The sequence below is a fragment of the Hyperolius riggenbachi genome, chromosome 9 (genome assembly GCF_040937935.1).
Source record: "Hyperolius riggenbachi isolate aHypRig1 chromosome 9, aHypRig1.pri, whole genome shotgun sequence".
Lineage (NCBI taxonomy): Eukaryota > Metazoa > Chordata > Amphibia > Anura > Hyperoliidae > Hyperolius > Hyperolius riggenbachi.
Window position 1 is genome coordinate 20544837 of NC_090654.1, and position 20147 is coordinate 20564983.

The 20147-nt window shown below is 42.7% G+C and overlaps 1 protein-coding gene across 1 annotated transcript; it reads right to left on the minus strand.

The window, feature by feature from the left end:
- Positions 1-1433: 1433 nt before the first annotated feature.
- On the minus strand, positions 1434-19673 carry LOC137531495 (SLAM family member 8-like). The gene is made up of 6 exons (XM_068251410.1): positions 19307-19673; positions 18729-19098; positions 13592-13918; positions 9572-9865; positions 6957-7061; positions 1434-4672 (listed from the first exon to the last, which is right to left on the minus strand). The coding sequence occupies exons 2-6, from the start codon at positions 18790-18792 to the stop codon at positions 4362-4364; spliced, it is 1101 nt and encodes a 366-aa protein (XP_068107511.1). The 5' UTR covers positions 18793-19098; positions 19307-19673; the 3' UTR covers positions 1434-4361.
- Positions 19674-20147: the final 474 nt, after the last annotated feature.

Consider the following 20147-nt stretch of genomic DNA (forward strand, 5'->3'; position numbering starts at 1 on the left):
ACAGGATGGCTGCATGGGGCTGGCAGAAGCCCCAGGTAAGTGAAACTCATTTTTTATTTTGCTTGGACATTCCCTTTAAAGAAATTATTTTGCTTGGACCTTCCCTTTAATATACTGGATTGCCGTGCACAGATCTGCTGTGTAAAATATCTAAACTTTAGATAAGATATACCGAAAAGTTACTTGTTATAGTTTTGCATCTCGGATCTGCTTTAAAATGCTGTGAGGTGAGAGTCCAAAATACTCCATCATACGGCCTAATAGGATTTTACACAGGGTCACTTACTAACTTCTACCTTCCTCCAAGCCTAACCATAACTATAACCACTTACCCTTACCATTGCTTAGCACCCAATCATCTCCAGATTCCTTATACACTCCACCATTTTCTATATTGTAAAATTGCTTACTTTATTTTAGGAGATATTTTTGTTATCACTTCTTAAAATGACGTCCAGATGGTGCATCGTGTTCTGGCACCCAAGGATATTGCATGTGAATTTACTGTCTACAGTAATGCTGATATTCTTTTTCACATTTATTTTTGCGAATATAATGTTAAATTTGACTTTCAAGTGAAAATGTCATCAAAAATCATCTTGTAAATGTTCATGGTTTCGTCCATTTTGAGAATTTTCACCGTAAAAATACTGATTTTTTTTGTGTTTATGCAAATTGTTTCCAATGTATTTTCATTAAAATGTTCTCAAAATTGAAAAAAAGCATTCGATACAAAAATGGCTGGTGAAAATTCACTGGTAACACTAATTGTGCACCAAAATGTTTTTGTTTTTAATCACCCCACAACCTAGTGTCAAGAACATTAAAGAGACTCTGTAACAAATGTTTCAGTCTTATTTCTTCTATCCTATAAGTTCCTATGCCTGTTCTAATGTGCTCTGGCTTACTGCAGCTTTTCCTAATTGCACTGTCTCTGTAATAAATCTTATCTACTTTCCTCTGTCATGTCTGTCGGGCTAAAGCTTGAATGTGTGGAATGTGCAGGGCTGCTTGTGATTGGTTAGAAGCGATACACACCCTCTGCAGGCCCCCTGCTCACTCAGTATGACTCACACACTCTGTTTATGTGAGCCTAATACAAGCTGATTACTTTGTTTGCAAACACTGCCAAAAAATGTTAATTACAAGCCAGGATTGCAGCAGGGAGTGGCAGAAACAGCACAGAGGGGCCCAGGAGAACATAAGGAATAGAATGGTATGCTTTTTAGTGTAAGAATATTAGAGTACAGATTCTCTTTAAAGATTATGTCCTAGGAGAAAACGAGAGGAAGGGAAAATGTTAATTGAATAAGTGTCCAGGTTCGCAATCTATGAAAAAAAACATTCTGACAATGAATAATTAAAAAAATAACATACATTAAGGCAGTTTAGTTATAAAAATATGTTTTATGTACAAAAAGCTTTTACACATGTTATCAAATGTTATAAAAAATATTTAAACTTTTAGTATGCTGTGAGAGCTACAAAGTATGGATTTGTACAAAATGGCCATAAGCCACACATACCTATACAGAGACAGAGAGGTAGGCAGAGCTAATAATGCTACACTCCACTCTGTCCGTTTACAAGTTTATAAGAAAGTGCAGCATTCATTGGATATATATGCCGTATGAAACACAACCCAACAAACTTAGATTCCAGTTTCTCTAGTCAGAACAACAAAAAGAACAGCATTAGTGCTTCCCACCACGTACAAGACAAGACACAGTACATTCAGGGGCGTAGCAATAGGGGGTGCAGCGGTAGCGACCGCATCGGGGCCCTTGGGCCAGAGGGGCCCCGAATGGCCCTCCCTCAACTAAAGTATTAGCTCTATATTGGTCCTGTGCTCATAATAATCATTTATATATATACTTTGAATACTGGTAATCAGTAACAAGCTGCTCCCCATCCCCTTCTTGCACCTCTGACATTGTAGTTGCCATTAGCAGCTTTTAGTGCGCCGTTTCAATTGCTATGTATAGAGTGCATGGGGGGCCCCATTGTAAAACTTGCATCGGGGCCCACAGCTCCTTAGCTACGCCACTGAGTACATTTATATCGCGCTTTTCTCCTGGCGGACTCAAAGCGTCAGAGCTGCAGCCACTAGGACACGCTCTATAGGCAGTTGCAGTGTTATGGAGACTTGCCTAAGGTCTCCTACTGAATAGGTGCTGGCTTACTAAACAGGCAGAGCCCAGATTTGAACCCAGGTCTCCTGTGTCAGAGGCAGAGCCCTTAACTACAGTATAACTCCTCTTACATTCAATCATTGTACTTTAAAGTGAATGTATAGTGTTTTTTCTTGTTTTCTCTTATTTTTTATGATTACCGGTATATAGAACTACAAAATATTTTTTTTCTAAAATTTTTGTGTTTTTTAATGATGTACTTATGAAATAATTTCTGTGACTATATTTTTTTTGTGTGTGTGCTAACTACATAGTGGTAAGTATTGTGCGCTAACAGAAAGTGAAGTCAAAGCGAGGTGGCAATGAAAAAAAAAATACATGATTAAGAAGTGGGAAGCATGTGGATTCTCCTTTAGATTTATGCCACTACCCGGAATCTACTGGAAGATCACAACTGCGGCTCCTTGATGCACGAGAGCCACCGTGCTGCATCTGCATGAATATAAGTTGTGGACAAGCAGCTCCAGCTTACTGCGCAGGTGGAGCAGTACTCGTGCAGTACAGCCCCACCTGTGCATGGAGAGACGTGCAGCCATGTAACATATCCAATAAGCTTGCCAGATATGTGACAGGGGTCCATGCATTGCAACGGTGGGGGCCAGGAGGACATAGGCATGGATACAGACCCTAAGGCCTTGTTCACATTGCGTTCCGGTCGCGTGTCCGGTTGCGTTGGGCTGTTTTTGAGGCGTCTATTTTTCCCAATTCCCGGCGCTTGGGTGGGCGATTCGTTTTTGTGCTTAGCGGTTTTCGAAGTGTTTTTTTCCGAGCGATTTTGTAATTCACTCTCTGACACAAGCCAGGAAGTGAACTCTTTGACCCGGAAAATAATAAATACAATGTATTTATTCTTAAAAACGCAAACACAATCGCTACACAAAGTGATTTTGTGAGCGTTTTGCATTTCTCCTATATTTTCCATTGAGGCGGAATCGCCTCAAAAATGGTACAGGAACGGACAGCGCACAATCCGCGCTAATATAAACCTTGTCATAGAAATTCATTGTCCACGCGGCCGGGGGGCATTTTTAAAAAACGCACGCGGGCGAAAAAAAGCCGAAACCGCCTGCAGTATGAACAAGCCCTAAGAGTTTCTGTTCTCAATACTGGAGGAGTGTGCCACCTACTGCATTCATATATATTCACATATGTTAGGTACATTTGAAAAAAAATTATATGCTGCATTAAAAAAAATTAAAAATAAAATGTTATTTTTTTATTTCCAACAATACTAGAGATGTTTGTTAAAAAATAATAATAAAAAACAACTTCTGTATTCCTTTGTACATTAGCATTAGGAATGGGCATACAAAATGTTTGGTCTCGGAGCAAATTGGGAGAGATTCTTATAAAACTAGCAGTCAAGTCCACCAGGTAAAGGTCGTCATTCCCAAAGTCCCTGACTGAGCCAGCAGATTGTGAAGACTGTAACTGCGCTTGCACAGAATGCTCTCAGTCACTGGAATAAGATCAGGAGTGCACGTGGTTGGGACTGTGCATGCGCAGTGGCCCACAACTCAGTTGCTAACAGTCACCATTCGCGAAGTGTAGAAAAAAATTAAAATGACAATATTTGCTCTACTCTTACACAGAACACAGTTAATGTGCTGTGTGGGTGGCAGAAAGCTGCTAATTGATGGCAGTTGATGCTGCTTCTGTTAAGGTTCCTTTCACACTGTGTCAGTATTGTTGCATTTTTACCCATTACCAAACTCAACATTGTGCCCACTTTGAGAATAGGCAGGAAATACCTGCAAAGAAAGCCGGGTTTCCTTTACAGTAAACAAAATTACACTAGCCACAGCTCCTCTTTGCATGTCACCCAAACCAGGCTCTTATTAATGACAGTGGGGTATGTAGCTGTATTTTTCATCACGGATGGCCTGAGCTGAGAACATCATCCTTCCTGCAACAGTCCACTCATCTCCTGGTCTTGGCAGTCCACAGGAAAAGGATGCTGTCTTCTCCAGACTAAGATCCTAATGCTCCTCGGTGCAGAAATATGCTCGAGTTTCACTACAAAGTCAGGTTACAAGATCAAGGTAATTTCAATCTGCCTTGCGAAAAGCAGATAGAATTATAGGACCATTGGTTCATCCTCTCTTCCCAACTTATGTCAAATTGTAGTTGCAGATGTCTCTCCTTGAGGCATTCAACTCATTTTCCATATCATACATCTGTTTCCATTCTGTATATTAGCGTAGTCCCACCATTACATTGCACTGGCCCCTCTTCCCGATGCTGAAGATCTGCTTCTAAAGGTGCTTCTTCATCTCTTTGATTCATATGTCCAGTTTGGCTCTCTTCATTCTGTAGAACTGTTATCTCCTCAAGTTCTGCCTCCCCATTCTGTAGGCTTGTTGCCTCCTCCTTTTTCTGAGGTGTGGTCTCTTCATTATTTTCATCATTTTCTTGCGCTAAGGGCTCTTCTTCTGCCTGGTGCAGGACATCCCTCTGTCTTTGTTGTTGTTGGGCTTTACCTGTAAAAAGGGAGAATGAGTTGTCTGGCAAAATGTATCCATCAATTATTAGCACAAAGAATATCTCCAAATAATGTCATGTGGTGATCAGATTAAAAGGTAAGCATATTGATGCCATTTAGAGTTGTCTTTTTTCCCCCCAACTCTATAGTGGAAATAAGTTGCTATAAGCACACAGGCCCTGTTAGCCCATACCTCCTGTGAACTCAAACCTCCTGTGAACTCAGATCTCCTGTGAATCTATTCCTTTCGGAACCTGGGCATTATGTGAACATGGTTCACCTGTGAGCCCTCATGAACCTGAACCTTCTGTGAACCCAGGCCTTCTGTTAACCTGGACCTCCTGCCAGCCTGGACCTCCTGAGAACCTGGAACTCCTAGGAACCTAGACCTCCTGTGAACTGGACCTCCTGTGAACCTGGACCTCCTGTGAACCTGGACCTTCTGTGAACCTGGCCCTCCTGTGAACGTGAACTTTGGTTTTCTGGAACACAATGACAGTAGTATTTGTAGCGCTAAAACCAGTGTCATTGGGCCAGATTTATCAAGAGTGTCTGAAACAAAATGCTGGTAGGTTTGTTGAACTCCGTGCAGAACTGTCTCAGGCACCTTAAGAAGCCACTAGATGGTGCTGTTTCCTTCCTAAACTGTTCTAAGTGAGGAGGAGCTAGTACAGTGTCTCAGACATGAACACAACAGTGTATGACTTATTTGTTTATCCACCTGGGACACGAGCAGCCCAGGCTGTAATTACTCTCCTAAACTTCCATTCTTAAATAATCCCGATGTCTGCTCTGTCTTTTACACACATTTTTAACATGCTCTGAACAGTTAATTCTCCAAACACTCGTCCACAATTCCCCTTCTTCTCTTAAACAAATAAACATCACCAGGGTGAAGGGGAGTTCACCTCAGTAACAAATGAGCATGGGTAGATGGCAGCAAATTGAAAAGGAAGCTATGAGGTGTCCGTGTAAACCTGCTCTGCGGGGTTAAGAAGTGGTATTAGCCACTTCTTATTCAGGGACAGTTCTGCACTGTTCTTGGAAAGCTCTCAGAACTGCCGCAATCTGGCCCATAGATTGTACGATCTGAGATAATTAGCTCAGTATTATCTAAGTTCAGTTGCAGGCTCCTGTCTGCCATCCTGCAAATAATAGTTGCAGGTAGAGGTAGTAGTAGTATAAGTAGCATTAATAGTTTCAGTATTAGTGGAGTTAGTGGCCGTGTTAATTAGGGATGGTCATTGAGATGCTAATAATTCCTCCTTGTATGAATAGTGTACACCGGATGGCACTGGACCAGTCAGATGCACTTACTGGTGATTTTGACTATCGAGTTCCTAAAAGCAAAGCATTAAATTTGTATGTGCTCTAGAATTATTAACATATCATTGACTATCTCTTGTAGTAGTCATGGCTGCTTCTATACTACTAGTAATATGTAATTATTGATTTTGTTTATTGAATTCATAATTTTTTTATTATGAAACAAAAAATGTTATTATTAAACATTTAGACACAGGGTAGTATTGGTGAGGATGTGGTACAGGTTTAGGATCCATATATACTAGGCACATTGCACTTGCAGCCTGTTATGTGCACGTTTTCTTGCACACATAAAGCTAGCGGACGAAACTGGTCGGGAACTGTACACTGGGCACTTCTACTTCATTTCCATGCATGATTTTATGTGTACTTGGTGTGCACAATACACTTTTAACTTTTGAAAGGTCCCTGTTATATGGGAACACAATATGAGTATTGTACTCAGTTCTTTCATGTGTTTAGAATAAAAGGATGGATCTTATTTGCTGCAGATACTTGAATATTGTCTGCTTCTTCCTTGGGTCACCTTTTTTATTGTGCTATATGTCATTGTGATCACTGGGTGACTGCAAAGCTGGACATCTAAAAGGAAGACTATATATCTTTAGCGCTGAGGATTTTGAGACTCAATATTGAGAATTCCCCTGAGGAGATTGACTAGTCCCAACTCAGATCTGTCATATTTTTACTGCATACTGTAAGCAGCAACAAAGGAGAAAAGTAATTTATGGTGCATTCTACTCAGGGAGAAATGTACATTATATATGCGTGCATTGTAAATCTTAAAATGTTTCACAATAGTGGTCCTTTAAGCCTCGATCTAAAAAAAAAAAAAAAAAAAAAAACATTGAGAAGAACAAGAATAACCGGAAGTCCTAGATGGCTTTACTGAGAAAAAAAAATAGTTGTCAGCTTAGTGACTCTGCAAGCACTTTTTTGGCATAACTTCAACTTACCGGAGGATCTGGTGAAGAGGAGAACACAGAACATCCCGAGAGCAAACATAAGAACAAAGGAGGCCGCAATGCCTAACATTATTTCACCGCTGTAAATCTGGGAACCTGCAAGAGTGACACATATAGAGAATGAGGCACGTGTCAGTATAGGAAAATATATTTTTAATAATATATTTAATTTGCATGTATTTTAATTAAACTTTAACCTTTCATATTTTTTATAAATAGCTAAGGCATCAACAATGACGTCCATTGCCTGTGGGAGGAGGTGGACAACTGGCAATCTCATTAATTAGGGGAGAACTAAGACTTTGCTAAAAGCCCCTTCCCAAACCCACAAAGGCGTACCCCCACATTCTTATGAACATGCTAAATATCCACAAAAAAAGTGTCAATGAGAAAGTTTATCACTCAAACTTTGATTTTTCTAAACCTTAAAAAGCAGAATAAATTTATTTAATTAATCTAGTTCAATTTATGCAGGACCTCTATGGAATCTACATGGGATCTCTTCAGTAAAATCTTATCTACAGTAATACAAATTCATAATAATTGTCCGCAAGAATCCCTGTAAAATTAAAATGTGTTACAAACTCTGTAAGATTATTAAAATGTGCTACACACAGTTCTGGATGCATGCCTGGTTCAAAAGTTCATAGAGAAATCTACATGTTTCCACCCTTTGTATTTAAGTGATGCATTATGCATCATGCATTCTGCATTATGGATACCATAATATTACCCCCGTGTCTTTGTGAAATGGGTTGATTAATAGAGCAGTGAGAGATGGTTTCTTATTGCAGTGATGAGAGGCACACATGACTTTTCTAAATACACTGTGGTGAATGTGGGAAGGCATACATTCTTTAATACACACTAAGCAAGGAGGAACTGGACAGAAAGATAAGATTCTGCTGAGCTGCATCTGAAGTGAAGAACAGGCCAGAAAAGTAGTGATGATCAAACACCTAGATGTTCGGGTTCGGTTAGGTTCGGCTGACGTCATCCAGCCCCCCTGCCCCCTCCCGCCACCAGGGGCTCCGGTCCACCCGAGAGCCGGCCCTCCCCCCCGCACCGGACCGGCGCCCCCTGGTAGCGGGAGGGGGCAGGCGGGCTGGATGACGTCAGCCGAACCTAGCCGAACCCGAACATCTAGGTGTTCGATCATCACTACAGAAAAGGTTAATTTCTCAGCAACAGAGAGGGAAGTAGGTGGAGTCAAATTTTGGATCTGTGTTGAGGAGAAAGAGAGCAAACTACACCCCCTTCCCTGGATCCTGTCTTTTTTTCAGAAGGGTTTTCCCACAATACACCTTTCCAAATGGGACTTCTCTGAAATGGCTGCATCAAATATAAAAATTTATGAGCATAATGGAGTAGTCCCTATTCCCCTTTACCAGTGGCGTAACTACAATTCATGGGGCCCCCAGCAAAACTTTGATTGCCCCCCCCCCCCCATTGAGAACCCTTCTTCCCTTGCCTCCCCTTGGTGCCCTTCACAGCCTGGGGGCCCATCTCACAAGGGTCATAACACAAGTGCAGCCATCATGATCTCCACACCCATAACATGTGTAGCCACAAACACACCTGATCTGAGGTATAGTCCCCTGTATTGGAGGAAGGGAAGATTAGTATTTGGGGCCCCCCACAGCTCTGGGCCCCCCTGCAGTCACAGCGGCTGCTCCCTGTAGTTATACCCCTGCCCTTTACCCCCAAACAATTGTGGGAGTGAATTAGGGCTTTAAAGCAGTAGGATCAGCCATATTATGCCAGGGGGAAAAACCCATATATATAAGTAGACAAATACTTGATCTACTTGCATAACATACGGCCGTGGTGTGGTTGTGCGTGGGTGTATGTGGAAGGATTGTGTTTGGCTGTGGCGGGGTGGCCATCCCATGCTGTTTTTAAAGCACTCTTTTTTGTAATTTTTGATTAACCTGCTGAGCGTTCTGGACGAGCTGAGCTCGTCCAGAGATGCCGGAGGCTGCCGCTCAGGCCCTGCTGGGCCGATTTAAATGAAATAAAAAGGAGTACATGCAGCCGGCACTTTGCCAGCCGCGTGTGCTACCTTATCGCTGCCGCAGCGCCGCGATGCGCTGCGTGCAGCGGCGAAAGAGGGTCCCCCCAGCCGCCCGAGCCCAGCGCAGCCGGACCAAAGAGTTCCGGCCAGCGCTAAGAGCTGGATCGGAGGCGGCTGATGTCAGGACGTCGGCTGACGTCCATGACGTCACTCCGCTCGTCGCCATGGCGACGAGAAAAGCAAAACAAGAAGGGCCGCTCATCTTCTTGTTACTTCTGATCGCCGTAGGTGATCAGAAGTGCGGATTAGGAGCGCCCTCTAGTGGGCTTTCATGCAGCCAACTTTCAGTTGGCTGCATGAAATCGTTTTTTTTTAATTAAAAAAAAACGTCCGATCGCCAGCCTGGCGATCTTAATAGAACGCCAGGCAGGTTAATAAGGTATTTGTATTTTTTACATATAGATATCTGGTGCAATTTTTGTGATTATACAGTAGCTGATTCTAGAAAAATAGACACGTATGTCCCTCTGTTTCTGACCACTTTCACCGAGTAAATTATATTATGTTCAGTGCTTATTTCTGCTGGGCATACCTGGCAGATCTGAGCAGCTTGACCCCGGTATCACAGATGTACTTTCTTGCCTGACCGGATTGGTTACAATGCAGGTGAAACTGACGTTCTTATTTCTTGGAGTTAAAATTAACTTAAGCAGGCGGTTGTTATCCAGCAAGGTGTAGGTCTCATTCTGTATGGCTCCCGGGCCAGTATCGGTCCTCCAGCTATAGGTGACGTTGTTCCCAGTGGTCATATTGCAACTGAGGAAGATGGAACAATGATGGCGTCTTTTCGATACAAATACTTGGATCTCTGGTTTGGCCACAATATCTAGAAAGAAAACAAAGTGTTCAACATTAGAAAACATTGCATTAAAGTAAAAGTATCAAATTGTACAGTCAGAGCCGGATTTCTGCAAAGGCCACACAGGCAAAGGCCTAGGGCATTTGCTGTGGTTGGTCATGGAATAGGGTGGCTGCAAATGGGGTTCAACAGATGAAGGAGGGAAGCTTTCGCAAGTAAATTGTATATGAAAGAGGGGGCAGGTAAACATGAATGCCACACATGGACGGGGGGGGGGTGTACAGGCAATGGGAGGAGCCTGCTTTACTCCCAAGTAGTAATGATAATGATCATAATCAGCTAATTACTATTACGTGACATTTAATGCAAATGTTCTCAATTACGCCTTTACGTTATTACAATTTGTAAATTCAATTGATTTTGTATAATCATTCGTAATTTTGCGTACATTTCCATGTTATTTTTGCATAATTTTGTGCCAACTTTAGCAGTGACTCGCAAAGACCCCATACATGCTATTGACACCAGAATTGCTACATATGTTGTGGAGAATAGTGGGTACAAGCCAAACATTTTTTTTCAAAAAGACCTTGTAGTTTTTTGAGAAAATCAATTTACAAATGCACAGAAAAATGTTTTTTAAACCCGGAAAAATGACAGTTTAAAAACTTAGGGATGGTAACATGTACGGGGTCCTTGCTATTAACCTCTTGACGACCAGCTAACCCCGATTGGCGTAAACTGGTCGTCTGCGGGTTTCCATGGAAACAAACGGCCGCTCCATGTCCATTCACGGAGGGTGTCTCAAAATGTTAACACGCAGGGAAGAAATCCCCGCTGTTTACATCATACGGCACTGCTGCGCAGCAGCGCCGTAAGGCAGATCGGCGATCCCCGGCCTCTGATTGGCCGGGGATTGCCGGCATATAATAGGTTGAAGCCTATCCTACAATGAGCAGGACGGATATCCTTCCTGCGCCACTCAGAGGGGAAGGGAGAGGGAGGGAGCGCCGAAAATGCTGTGGAGGGGGGCTTTGAAGAGTCCCCCCCCCCTGCAAAGCGCAGCAAGCCGGCGGCGATCAGACCCCCCCAGCAGGACATCCCCCTAGTGGGGAAAAAAGGGGGTAAGTCTGATCGCCCTGGCATAATCCTGATTTGTGTTGCGGGCTGGAGAGTCCACGCAGCACAGATCAGGCAAAACACCCCTGGTCGTCAAGTGGTTAACTGCTAAAGTCAGCACAAAATTACACAAAATTTCGCATAATGACACAAAATTTCCCAAAATTGCACATAGATTACGTTTGCATGCAAAATTAATTACGAATTTTCCCGAAACGTCGCATTACAATTTTGCATCTTAATTGTGAATTACGATGCAGAATTACGATCGTGCAAAATTTGTGCTCATCGCTGCTCCCAAGGGGTGAATGAAATACACAAAAGGGCTCCCACAGCCGCATCACATCACATCACAAATTTGTAGTGCGCATGCGTAGAGCGCTCCCGGCTGTGGATGTGCAATCAAGGACTCGCCTCGTTGTGCATTGCCTATACACTACTCACGACCCTCCCAACCAGGAAGTAGCTTCATGAGGCTATTAAAAGGCAATGGAGGGGCACGGAGGAGAGCGGGGGAACGGTCGGCATGAGGAGAGCATTAAAGTTTTTAAATTTGCAAGCGCACTAAGGTACGATACATTAAATGTTACAGTATGGTATAAACTGTTATAAGTAGTTTCAAACACTTTAAAAGCACATTGAAAACAACCCAAAAACATTGTTTATACTAAAATTAAAATATGCAACAAAATAATAGTTCTGGAGGTTGCTTGGCTGGTTTACAAGTGCATAGGGAAACAATCTACATGGCCCCACCCTCTGAATTAAAGTGATGCATTATGGGTAGTATAACAGCCCTTCCCTCATTCTCCCCAGTGTCTTTATACCAAGGTTATGTAATAGAGCAGTGCGAGATGGTTTGCAGGTGATGAGAGATGCACACAGCTTTTATAAATACATATTTGTGCAAACCAGCATAGTCTTCATTTTCTGTGACGTCCAGCAGCAGGCTAAGCAAACATGTAGCTAGAACAGCAGCCAAGCACCTAAGTCCCAAAAATAACACAGCTATTCTTCAGAAACAAAGAAAACAAAGACACCAAATATCAGATATAAACTACAGAACGTTACCAGTGCAAGGAGGTAAAGGTTTCTCAGCTTCCCCGAACTCTGGGAATTCAGGAAGTAATCTCCAGGTTTCTCTGCCCCGTGCACACCTGAGCTCTAAGATGTTGTCTACCTTTCCTCCCAGCATGCATTGCTCTGCAAAGCCTTACTGCAGCAGCTTAACTCCCTCCCTGCCATACTCACACTGGCAGCCCTTTTTTCCCTGTCATGTTCAGGGTAGGAATAGGAGGCCAACAAAACCTCTCTGCCTATTCCTTAGCTCAGGACCCTGAAAAATTATAAAGTGCAACCGATGGTTGCTATCATGCATGAGCTCTTTCCCCAGCACACTCCTGTCTCAAAGAGGACTGTGCACCTGGAATAAATGTTCAAAACAAAGCTTCCCATATGGGAGACTCGTGATAGAGTGTGCCATTGGGAGGAGGCAGGGGGTCGGGTTGAGCATATATACAGTATACTTACTACATTTTTGCTACTCCTCTGGCCTCTCGTCCAGGAGCCCCCATCTTCTCCAGGAACCGACTGCAGTTGAGAAAATCAATTTTAAAAGTGCAGAGGAAAAATGTTTTTTAAACTCAGAAAAATCCATTTTTCCTTTGCATTTTTAAAAATCGATTTTCTCAAAAACTACAATGTCTTTTTGTTTTGTTTCCAGTATTCTCCTTAAAGAGACACTGAAGCGGAAAAAAAAATATGATATTATGATTTGTATGTGTAGTACAGCTAAGAAATAAAACATTAAGATCAGATACATCAGTCTAATTGTTTCCAGTACAGGAAGATTTAAGAAACTCCAGTTGTTATCTCTATGCAAAAAAGCCATTCAGCTCTATGACTTTCAAAGTCGTGGAGAGGGCTGTTATCTGACTTTTATTATCTCAACTGTTAGTTAATTTTTTACTTTTCCTCTGCCAGAGGAGAGGTCATTAGTTCACAGACTGCTCTGAAAGAATCATTTTGAATGCTGAGTGTTGTGTAATCTGCACATATTAGAGAATGATGCAATGTTAGAAAAAACACTATATACCTGAAAATAAAAATATGAGAATATTTTCTTTGCTGCTAATCTTCTAGTAATTATTCATAGTACACAATCAATTCATTATATCATATATTTTTTTTTTGCTTCAGTGTCTCTTTAATATATGTAGCAATATTGGTGACAATAGCATGTATGGGGGCTTTGCAATTTTTGTGTAAATTATGAGAAATTGTGAAATTACGATTCCTGATTACGTTTACATGTGAATTATGCAAAATTAGGTGAATTTTGTGCTTCACTTCCCACTTGGCATATTGCAGGTCTCCAATGCTAAAGACAAGGGGCTTGTGTGGTCCAATAAGAATGCTCTGTGGCAAATTTAAAAAGTTTCCCATTGGGGACATATTTGAATAAGTCCCCTGAGGGGTTTCACAAGAATATCGTTCATACAGACCTCCCTGATGATTTGAGAAAAAGGTAAAGATTTCTCATGGGTAAGGGGGTATCAGCTACTGATCAGGATAAAGCTCAATACTTGGTTAAAATTCCTCTTAAAGGTTCCCGTTACGTTATTTAGAACTTACCATAGACCTTAAGGTAAAACTGATGGAGCTTCATGTGTCCTTCAGTGTCCACCATCTGGCAAATGAACTCCCCGGTGTCACGCAATTGTAAACCCGAAATTTCCAGGCTGAAATTCTGGAGAAGTTCTACTCTCCCGTAGAAGCAAGATTGATACGATGTGTCCAAAAATCCTCGGGAGAATGAGGCCACTAAGTGGTCTGTCGGTGACAAGTGCCTCCAGAATATTTCTCTGAGTGTAAGTCCCGGAGGAACCACTGGTGACAGAAGGACAGATCCACCGCGTATTCCTGTAATCTGAGTAACATCTTCAGCAGTAAAAATAGTGCCTGAAAAAAAATGTGAATAATTACAAAAAATGAAGGAAAAAACAACAGGATATAACTGATTTTAAAAATACTATATGCAAGCAAGGGAAGCTATGCTCATCCTTTTAAAGCAGACATGAACTCAGAATGTCCTTTCTGCTCTAAAAGATAAGCAACAGCATAATAACCTTAAAAAATGTCTTTGTTACAGCTGATACAAATCCTGAAATACATCTGCAGAGTTTCTACTTCCTGATTCATGTAAGCAGACATATTGTTATCACCCTGTGCTTTCAAATTAACTAATCTGCCATCACTGCCATGGCAGTCATGTGACACAGGGAAGAGATCATATTACAACTCGTGATTAGACACAAATGGGACTTAAACAGGCTAAACTCTCTAAATACATACAGGGTGCATTTCTCTATGTTTTCCTTCTGTCCTGTGCAAGAGTTCAGGTCCACTTTAAAGAGACACTGAAGCGAAAAAAAATATATAATATAGTGAATTGGTTGTGTACTAGGAATAATTACTAGAAGATTAGCAGCAAAGAAAATATTCTCATACTTTTATTTTCAGGTATATAGTGTTTTTTCTAACATTGCATCATTCTATATTATGTGCAGATTACACAACACTCAGCATTCAAAATGATTCTTTCAGAGCAGTCTGTGAAGTAATGACCTCTCCTCTGCCAGAGGAAAAGTAAACAGTTCAATTACAGTTGAGATAATAAAAGTCAGATAACAGCCCTCTCCACGACTAAAGGTGGCCATACACTGGCCCGATTCGCGGCCGTTTCGACAGCAGATTCGATCCTGGGATCGAATCTGCTGCCAATCGTTCGCGGTAAATGCACCCGCCGATCCGATTTCCTCCCGAAATCGGATCGGTCCGTCGATCGCGCCGTGCGGGAAATTACCCTCGATCGCCCGCGGGTAGGCAGCGCGTCGCTAGCGGCGGCCGATCCGATCAGGTATACATCACCTGACGCTGGCTCCCGGGCATCTTCTCCGCGCTGCACGGCTCTGTTCCGGCTCCATCCCGGTGCTTCCTGTGTCACTGCAGTGACCAGGAAGTTCAAATAGAGGGCGCTCTATTTGAACTTCCTGGTCACGGAGTGACACAGGAAGCGCCGGGATGGAGCCGGAACAGAGCCGTGCAGCGCGGAGAAGATGCCCGGGAGCCAGCATCAGGTAATGTATACGGGTGGGGGGGACAGGCGGCAGCAGCAGCTCAACAGATTGTGATCGGTTTCAGGCTGAAATCGATTCACAATCTGTTTGCAGTAAAGGCAGCCATACGATCCCTCTCTGATCAGATTCGATCAGATAGGGATCTGTCAGCTGGTCGATCTAATGGCAAATCGACCAGTGTATGGCTACCTTAAGACTTAGTCGAAGAGTTAATGGCTTGTTTACTTAGAGATAACAACTGGAGTTTCTTAACTCTTTCTGTACTGGAAACAATTAGACTGATGTATCTGATCTTAATGTTTTATTTCTTAGCTGTACTACACATACAAATCATAATATCATAATTTTTTTTTCGCTTCAGTGTCTCTTTAAGGGCAAAAACTCACAGCAAGCTGGAACTCTAGTAATGATAACACAACTTGAATGCAAGTTGTATTCGGTTACACTAATAAAGGATATTCGATTCCAAAAAGATTTGCCTGCTAGAATATTCTGCACTAAACCCTTTTCACCAGCATTGAAGTTGTCTCCAGGTCAAAAGGGTCCCTCCTCTAACCACACAAGTCAGCAAGCATTTCATGCTCTTGAACCCAATATTCACATTGAGGCCTATCCTTATTTTGTATTTATATAGTACCAACATCTTCCACAGCTCTGTACAGAGCATATTGTCTTGTCACTTAACTGTCCCTCAGAGGGGCTCACAATGTAATCCTAGCATAGTCAATAGTCATATGTCTATGTATGTATCATGTAGAATATGTATCATAGTCTAGGGCCAATTTAAAGAGAAACTCCGACCAAGAATTGAACTTGATCCCAATCAGTAGCTGATACCCCCTTTTACATGAGAAATCTATTCCTTTTCACAAACAGACCATCAGGGGGCGCTGTATGGCTGATATTGTGGTGAAACCCCTCCCACAAGAAACTCTGAGTACTGAGGTACTCCTGGCAGTTTCCTGTCTGTGAGCCTTGTTGCATTGTGGGAAATAGCTGTTTACAGCTGTTTCCAACTGCCAAAAAAGTATGCAGCAGCTACATCACCTGCCAACAGTAAAAATGTCACCATGTGATAAATGTCAGAATGTAAATCAGGGATTTAAAAAAATTAACAATTGGAAAACCCTGACTAAATCATTTATACATAATTATTGCAAAAATGAAGCACTTTTTTTATTACATTATTTTCACTGGAGTTCCTCTTTAAAAGGGAAGCTTATTAACTTAGCTGTATGCTTTGGGTATTTGGGAGGAAACTGGACTGCCCAGAGGAAACCCACACAGATACACGGGGAGAACATACAAAATCCTTGCAGATAACCGGGGACACATCACTGAAAGGCGAGAGTGCTCACCACTACGCCACCGTGCTGACCTTAAACCAGTCTAAGTTCTTCACAGAGAGACAAACAGTAATACTCACACCACTACATAAATGGGCTGCATGGCGGTTGTGATTGGCCAATCATATTGGTCTGTGATTGGCCAATCATAATTGAAAGTGTGTACCAAGCTTTAGTCTTGTTTATTGTGATGTTTAAAATATAGAAATGAAAGAGAATAAAAACAAAAAAATAAATAAACCTTTATAACCAAAATGGAAGGCCGATTGGGTGCTGTGATTTGTGTCAGTCCGTCAGATCGGTTCACTCATCTCCGGATGTTAGAACTCATATTCACTGGTGCAGCATGCAGCCTATGTGCCCTCTGATACCACACTGTGACCACAAAGGGAACACAGTATAAAGACTTAATAATGTGCACATACTGATGTGGTCTTGGGCGGCCACATCATGAGGTTGGCACGTGTGCAGGAGGGGAAGAGGAGGTTATGTGTTTTCAGTGCTAGAGGGGAAAATATACATATTCTGGGCACAATGCCACAGAGTGACGGCACAGAGATTGAAGGGAACCTGAAATAGCGGTAACAAAAAAGAGTTACACTTACCTGGGACTTCTGCCAGCCCCCTGCAGCCGCCCTGTGCCGTGCCATCCTGGAACGATCTTCCGTTCCCTCGCCGTGGCTCGCTTTCTCTTTCATCGACTAGCAAGTCAACATCCACTGCGGCTGCATGGCCCTGGTCACGCATATCCACGTTCGTGTTCCCATGGCAGGGAGCGTCCTGAGCAGGCACAGTATGAGAGAATCTCTACTGCGCCTGTGCAGGGCGCTCCTGGTAGCAGGAGCATGTACAAGGACGCATGGCCAGGGGTGTGCAGATGCAGAGGATGGCAATCGGCAACCAGTGAAGGACCGGAGGATTGTTCAGGATGGCGTGGGCACAGAACGGCTGCAGGGGGCTAGCAGAAGCTCCAGGTAAGTGAAACTCTTTTTTTCTTAATTTTTTAATTTATTTATTTTTTTTAATATCAGCCATACAGATGATCTATTTGAGAAATGGTAAAGATTTATTGTAGTAAAGGGGGTATTAGCTACTGATTGGGATGATCTTTGGTTAACCACCTGAGCGTTACGCCGCTCAGGAGGTTTTGCAGCATAATTTCCAACAGTATAAATTTAACAGATCCCATGCCTGTAAAAGCTTTAGCTAGCACTAGGCTAGCTAGTACAGGTTGCCGACACCCAGCTCTGGGTGTTAGTGGGCTGTGGAGTGTCGCATAGTACGTGAACAGAAATTTCAATGTTCGCGACATCTCTAATTACAAGTCATATTTGTAGGTGCAGGTGTGCAAAACGATATAGAGGAGAAGGACCTGGAGGTGTCTTTGTTCATCCCCCATAACTCCCAGTATGTATCTGGAGTGCGGTGTAACTATCCCCCAGGCCCACCTGTAACACCTTGCATTGATGAATAAAAGAGTGAACTGGTTACCGATAGAGGGTCTTGGTAGGACTAAATATTATTCGCCCAAAAAGCCAGAGATTGAGGATTTTAAACTGTCCAGTTTCTTATAAGTTTTCTCAGTAAAGACTCTATGTACTTATCCAGGGCTGGTCATAGGCTTTTTGCTGCCTGGGGCAAACTTGTAAGGATGCCCCCCCCCCCCACACACACACACACACACACTTCCCGATTTGATTGCTCAGCACCTGACAATTGACTCTGATTCATTTAATTCAAATGAAACACTGCTGCTCTCCTGCCTCCCCCCTCCTCACTCACTGTCAGACTCCTTACACAGCACAACAAGCTGCTTTTCCCCAATGATACTCTCCTGCCTCCACCCTCCTCACTCACTGTCAGACTCCCCACACAGCACAACAAGCTGCTTTTCCCCAATGATGCTCTCCTGCCTTCCCCTCCTCACTCACTGTCAGACTCCTCACACAGCACAGCAAGCTGCTTTTCCCCAATTATGCTATCCTGCCTTCCCCCTCCTCACTCACTGTCAGACTCCTCACACAGCACAACAAGCTGCTTTTCCCCAGTGATGCTCTCCTGCCTCCCCCCTCCTCACTCACTGTCAGACTCCTCACACAGCACAACAAGCTGCTTTTCCCCAATGATGACCTCTTCACCTCGCTCACAGTATAAAAATGCTGCCCCTGTAATATCTGCGCCTGATGCAAGTGTTACACCTTGCTTCATGTCAGAACCGACCCTATACATATCAATGGAGTTAGGAGATAGAGTTTGGTTAAGTTTGGGGGGTGGATCAGCACTTACCTGTGTAGCTGAGTAACACCAGAGGCAGCATCCAGTAGTTGAGTGTCCTCCTCAGTGTAGCCATTGCACTGTGCTGTACAGTCCACCAGTGTCCACCGCGTAGAGATAGGTCTGCTGTGATCAGGAGCCTCTGCGGTCTGCAGTGAAATCCCCTGAGCACACTCACTAATACAAACCAAAGATGGAGCTTCCCCTAAACTTCCTCTCCTCTCTCTTATGACCAGTGGGCAGATTTTTGCTGGAGAGGGGAACTCCACTTGTGGTTCAGGGATGATGCAAGCGTAGCTGAGAACAGTTCTGACTTGTCTTTGTTATTCTTCTTCAATTCTACCTTATCCAGGAGCGGAGAGCTGACTGTGGTTTATTATCACTGAAATGTGAGAACACATAACGATATATAAATCATCACACTCACAAGTCATAGTCCCTCTTCTATAACTTGTAAGACAACATTAATAAATATGCCTAAAGGCCTATGCAGAGGCAATACAAGTTAACTAAATAAACACATTAAAGCCTAGTTCAGCAAAAAAAAATGATTATAATAATTGTAGTTATTGTGGATTCGGGTGTTTTACAGTTTGTGGTGGATCAGATATCTGAACATTGTCTTCCACGTGTCGGGTGTTTACACTTTGCCCCAGGAGAAGTTTCCATGAATATCAAGAACAATCAATATCCAATTGATGTTTTGATGGTACAATTGATTGTAAATGCCATCGTTTTCCTAGGTTTTCCTGAGGCCCCTTTCACACTGGTGCAGCTGACTGGACTGCTGAACCCAAAGTCGTAGGACCAGTTCTTCAGCTCAATTACATTCCATTGTATTTGTATCCTGAGGTGACAGGTCTGCAGTCTATTAACCCTTAGGCGTGACTCATGATTTGTGCAGGCTCATTAGATAATGTTTAAGAAAGATTTGCAGCTGAAGTTTTTCCTTTTCTCCGGGACCTGGAAGAAGTCATGTGACTTGTAGGAAATGGATTGTTGATTATGGCAGTTATTTCTTGTGCAGAGCTCAGGAGGAGTGTCTCTCTCACAGCTGCTTCTCTTTAGGAAGAGAAATAACACACACAGCGTTACATATCACAGTACTGAACTGAAGTGACCTCATGGAAATGTCCAAATATCAAATTAGAAGAACAGGAAGCACTGATAGGTCATCAGACTCTGGAATCTTAGCTGCTCGACTTCCCCTTTTCTCATTTTGTCATAAACAACCCTTAAAAACACCTAAAACAAGAGGTTTATGGGGGCTGCCATAATTTTTTCCTTTTAAACAACACCATTTGCCTGGCAGTCCTGATTAGTGGTGCTCATCACGACCTCATTATTACGTATAATCCACAATTACGACTGGTTTTGAGCAGTTGTGGAATCGGCACTTGTAATCAGCTGTGATCAAGGATGGCGATTACA

Bases quoted from the DNA above. Each gene is read 5' to 3' on its own strand.
- LOC137531495 (XM_068251410.1), bottom strand. From the start codon at position 18,792: ATGGCTACACTGAGGAGGACACTCAACTACTGGATGCTGCCTCTGGTG. The intron at 13,919-18,728 runs GTAAGTGCTGAT...ATTTTTTTTCAG, and splicing joins GGTGTTACTCAGCTACACAG to GCACTATTTTTACTGCTGAA. The intron at 7,062-9,571 runs GTATGCCCAGCA...TCACTCTTGCAG, and splicing joins AAGCTGCTCAGATCTGCCAG to GTTCCCAGATTTACAGCGGT.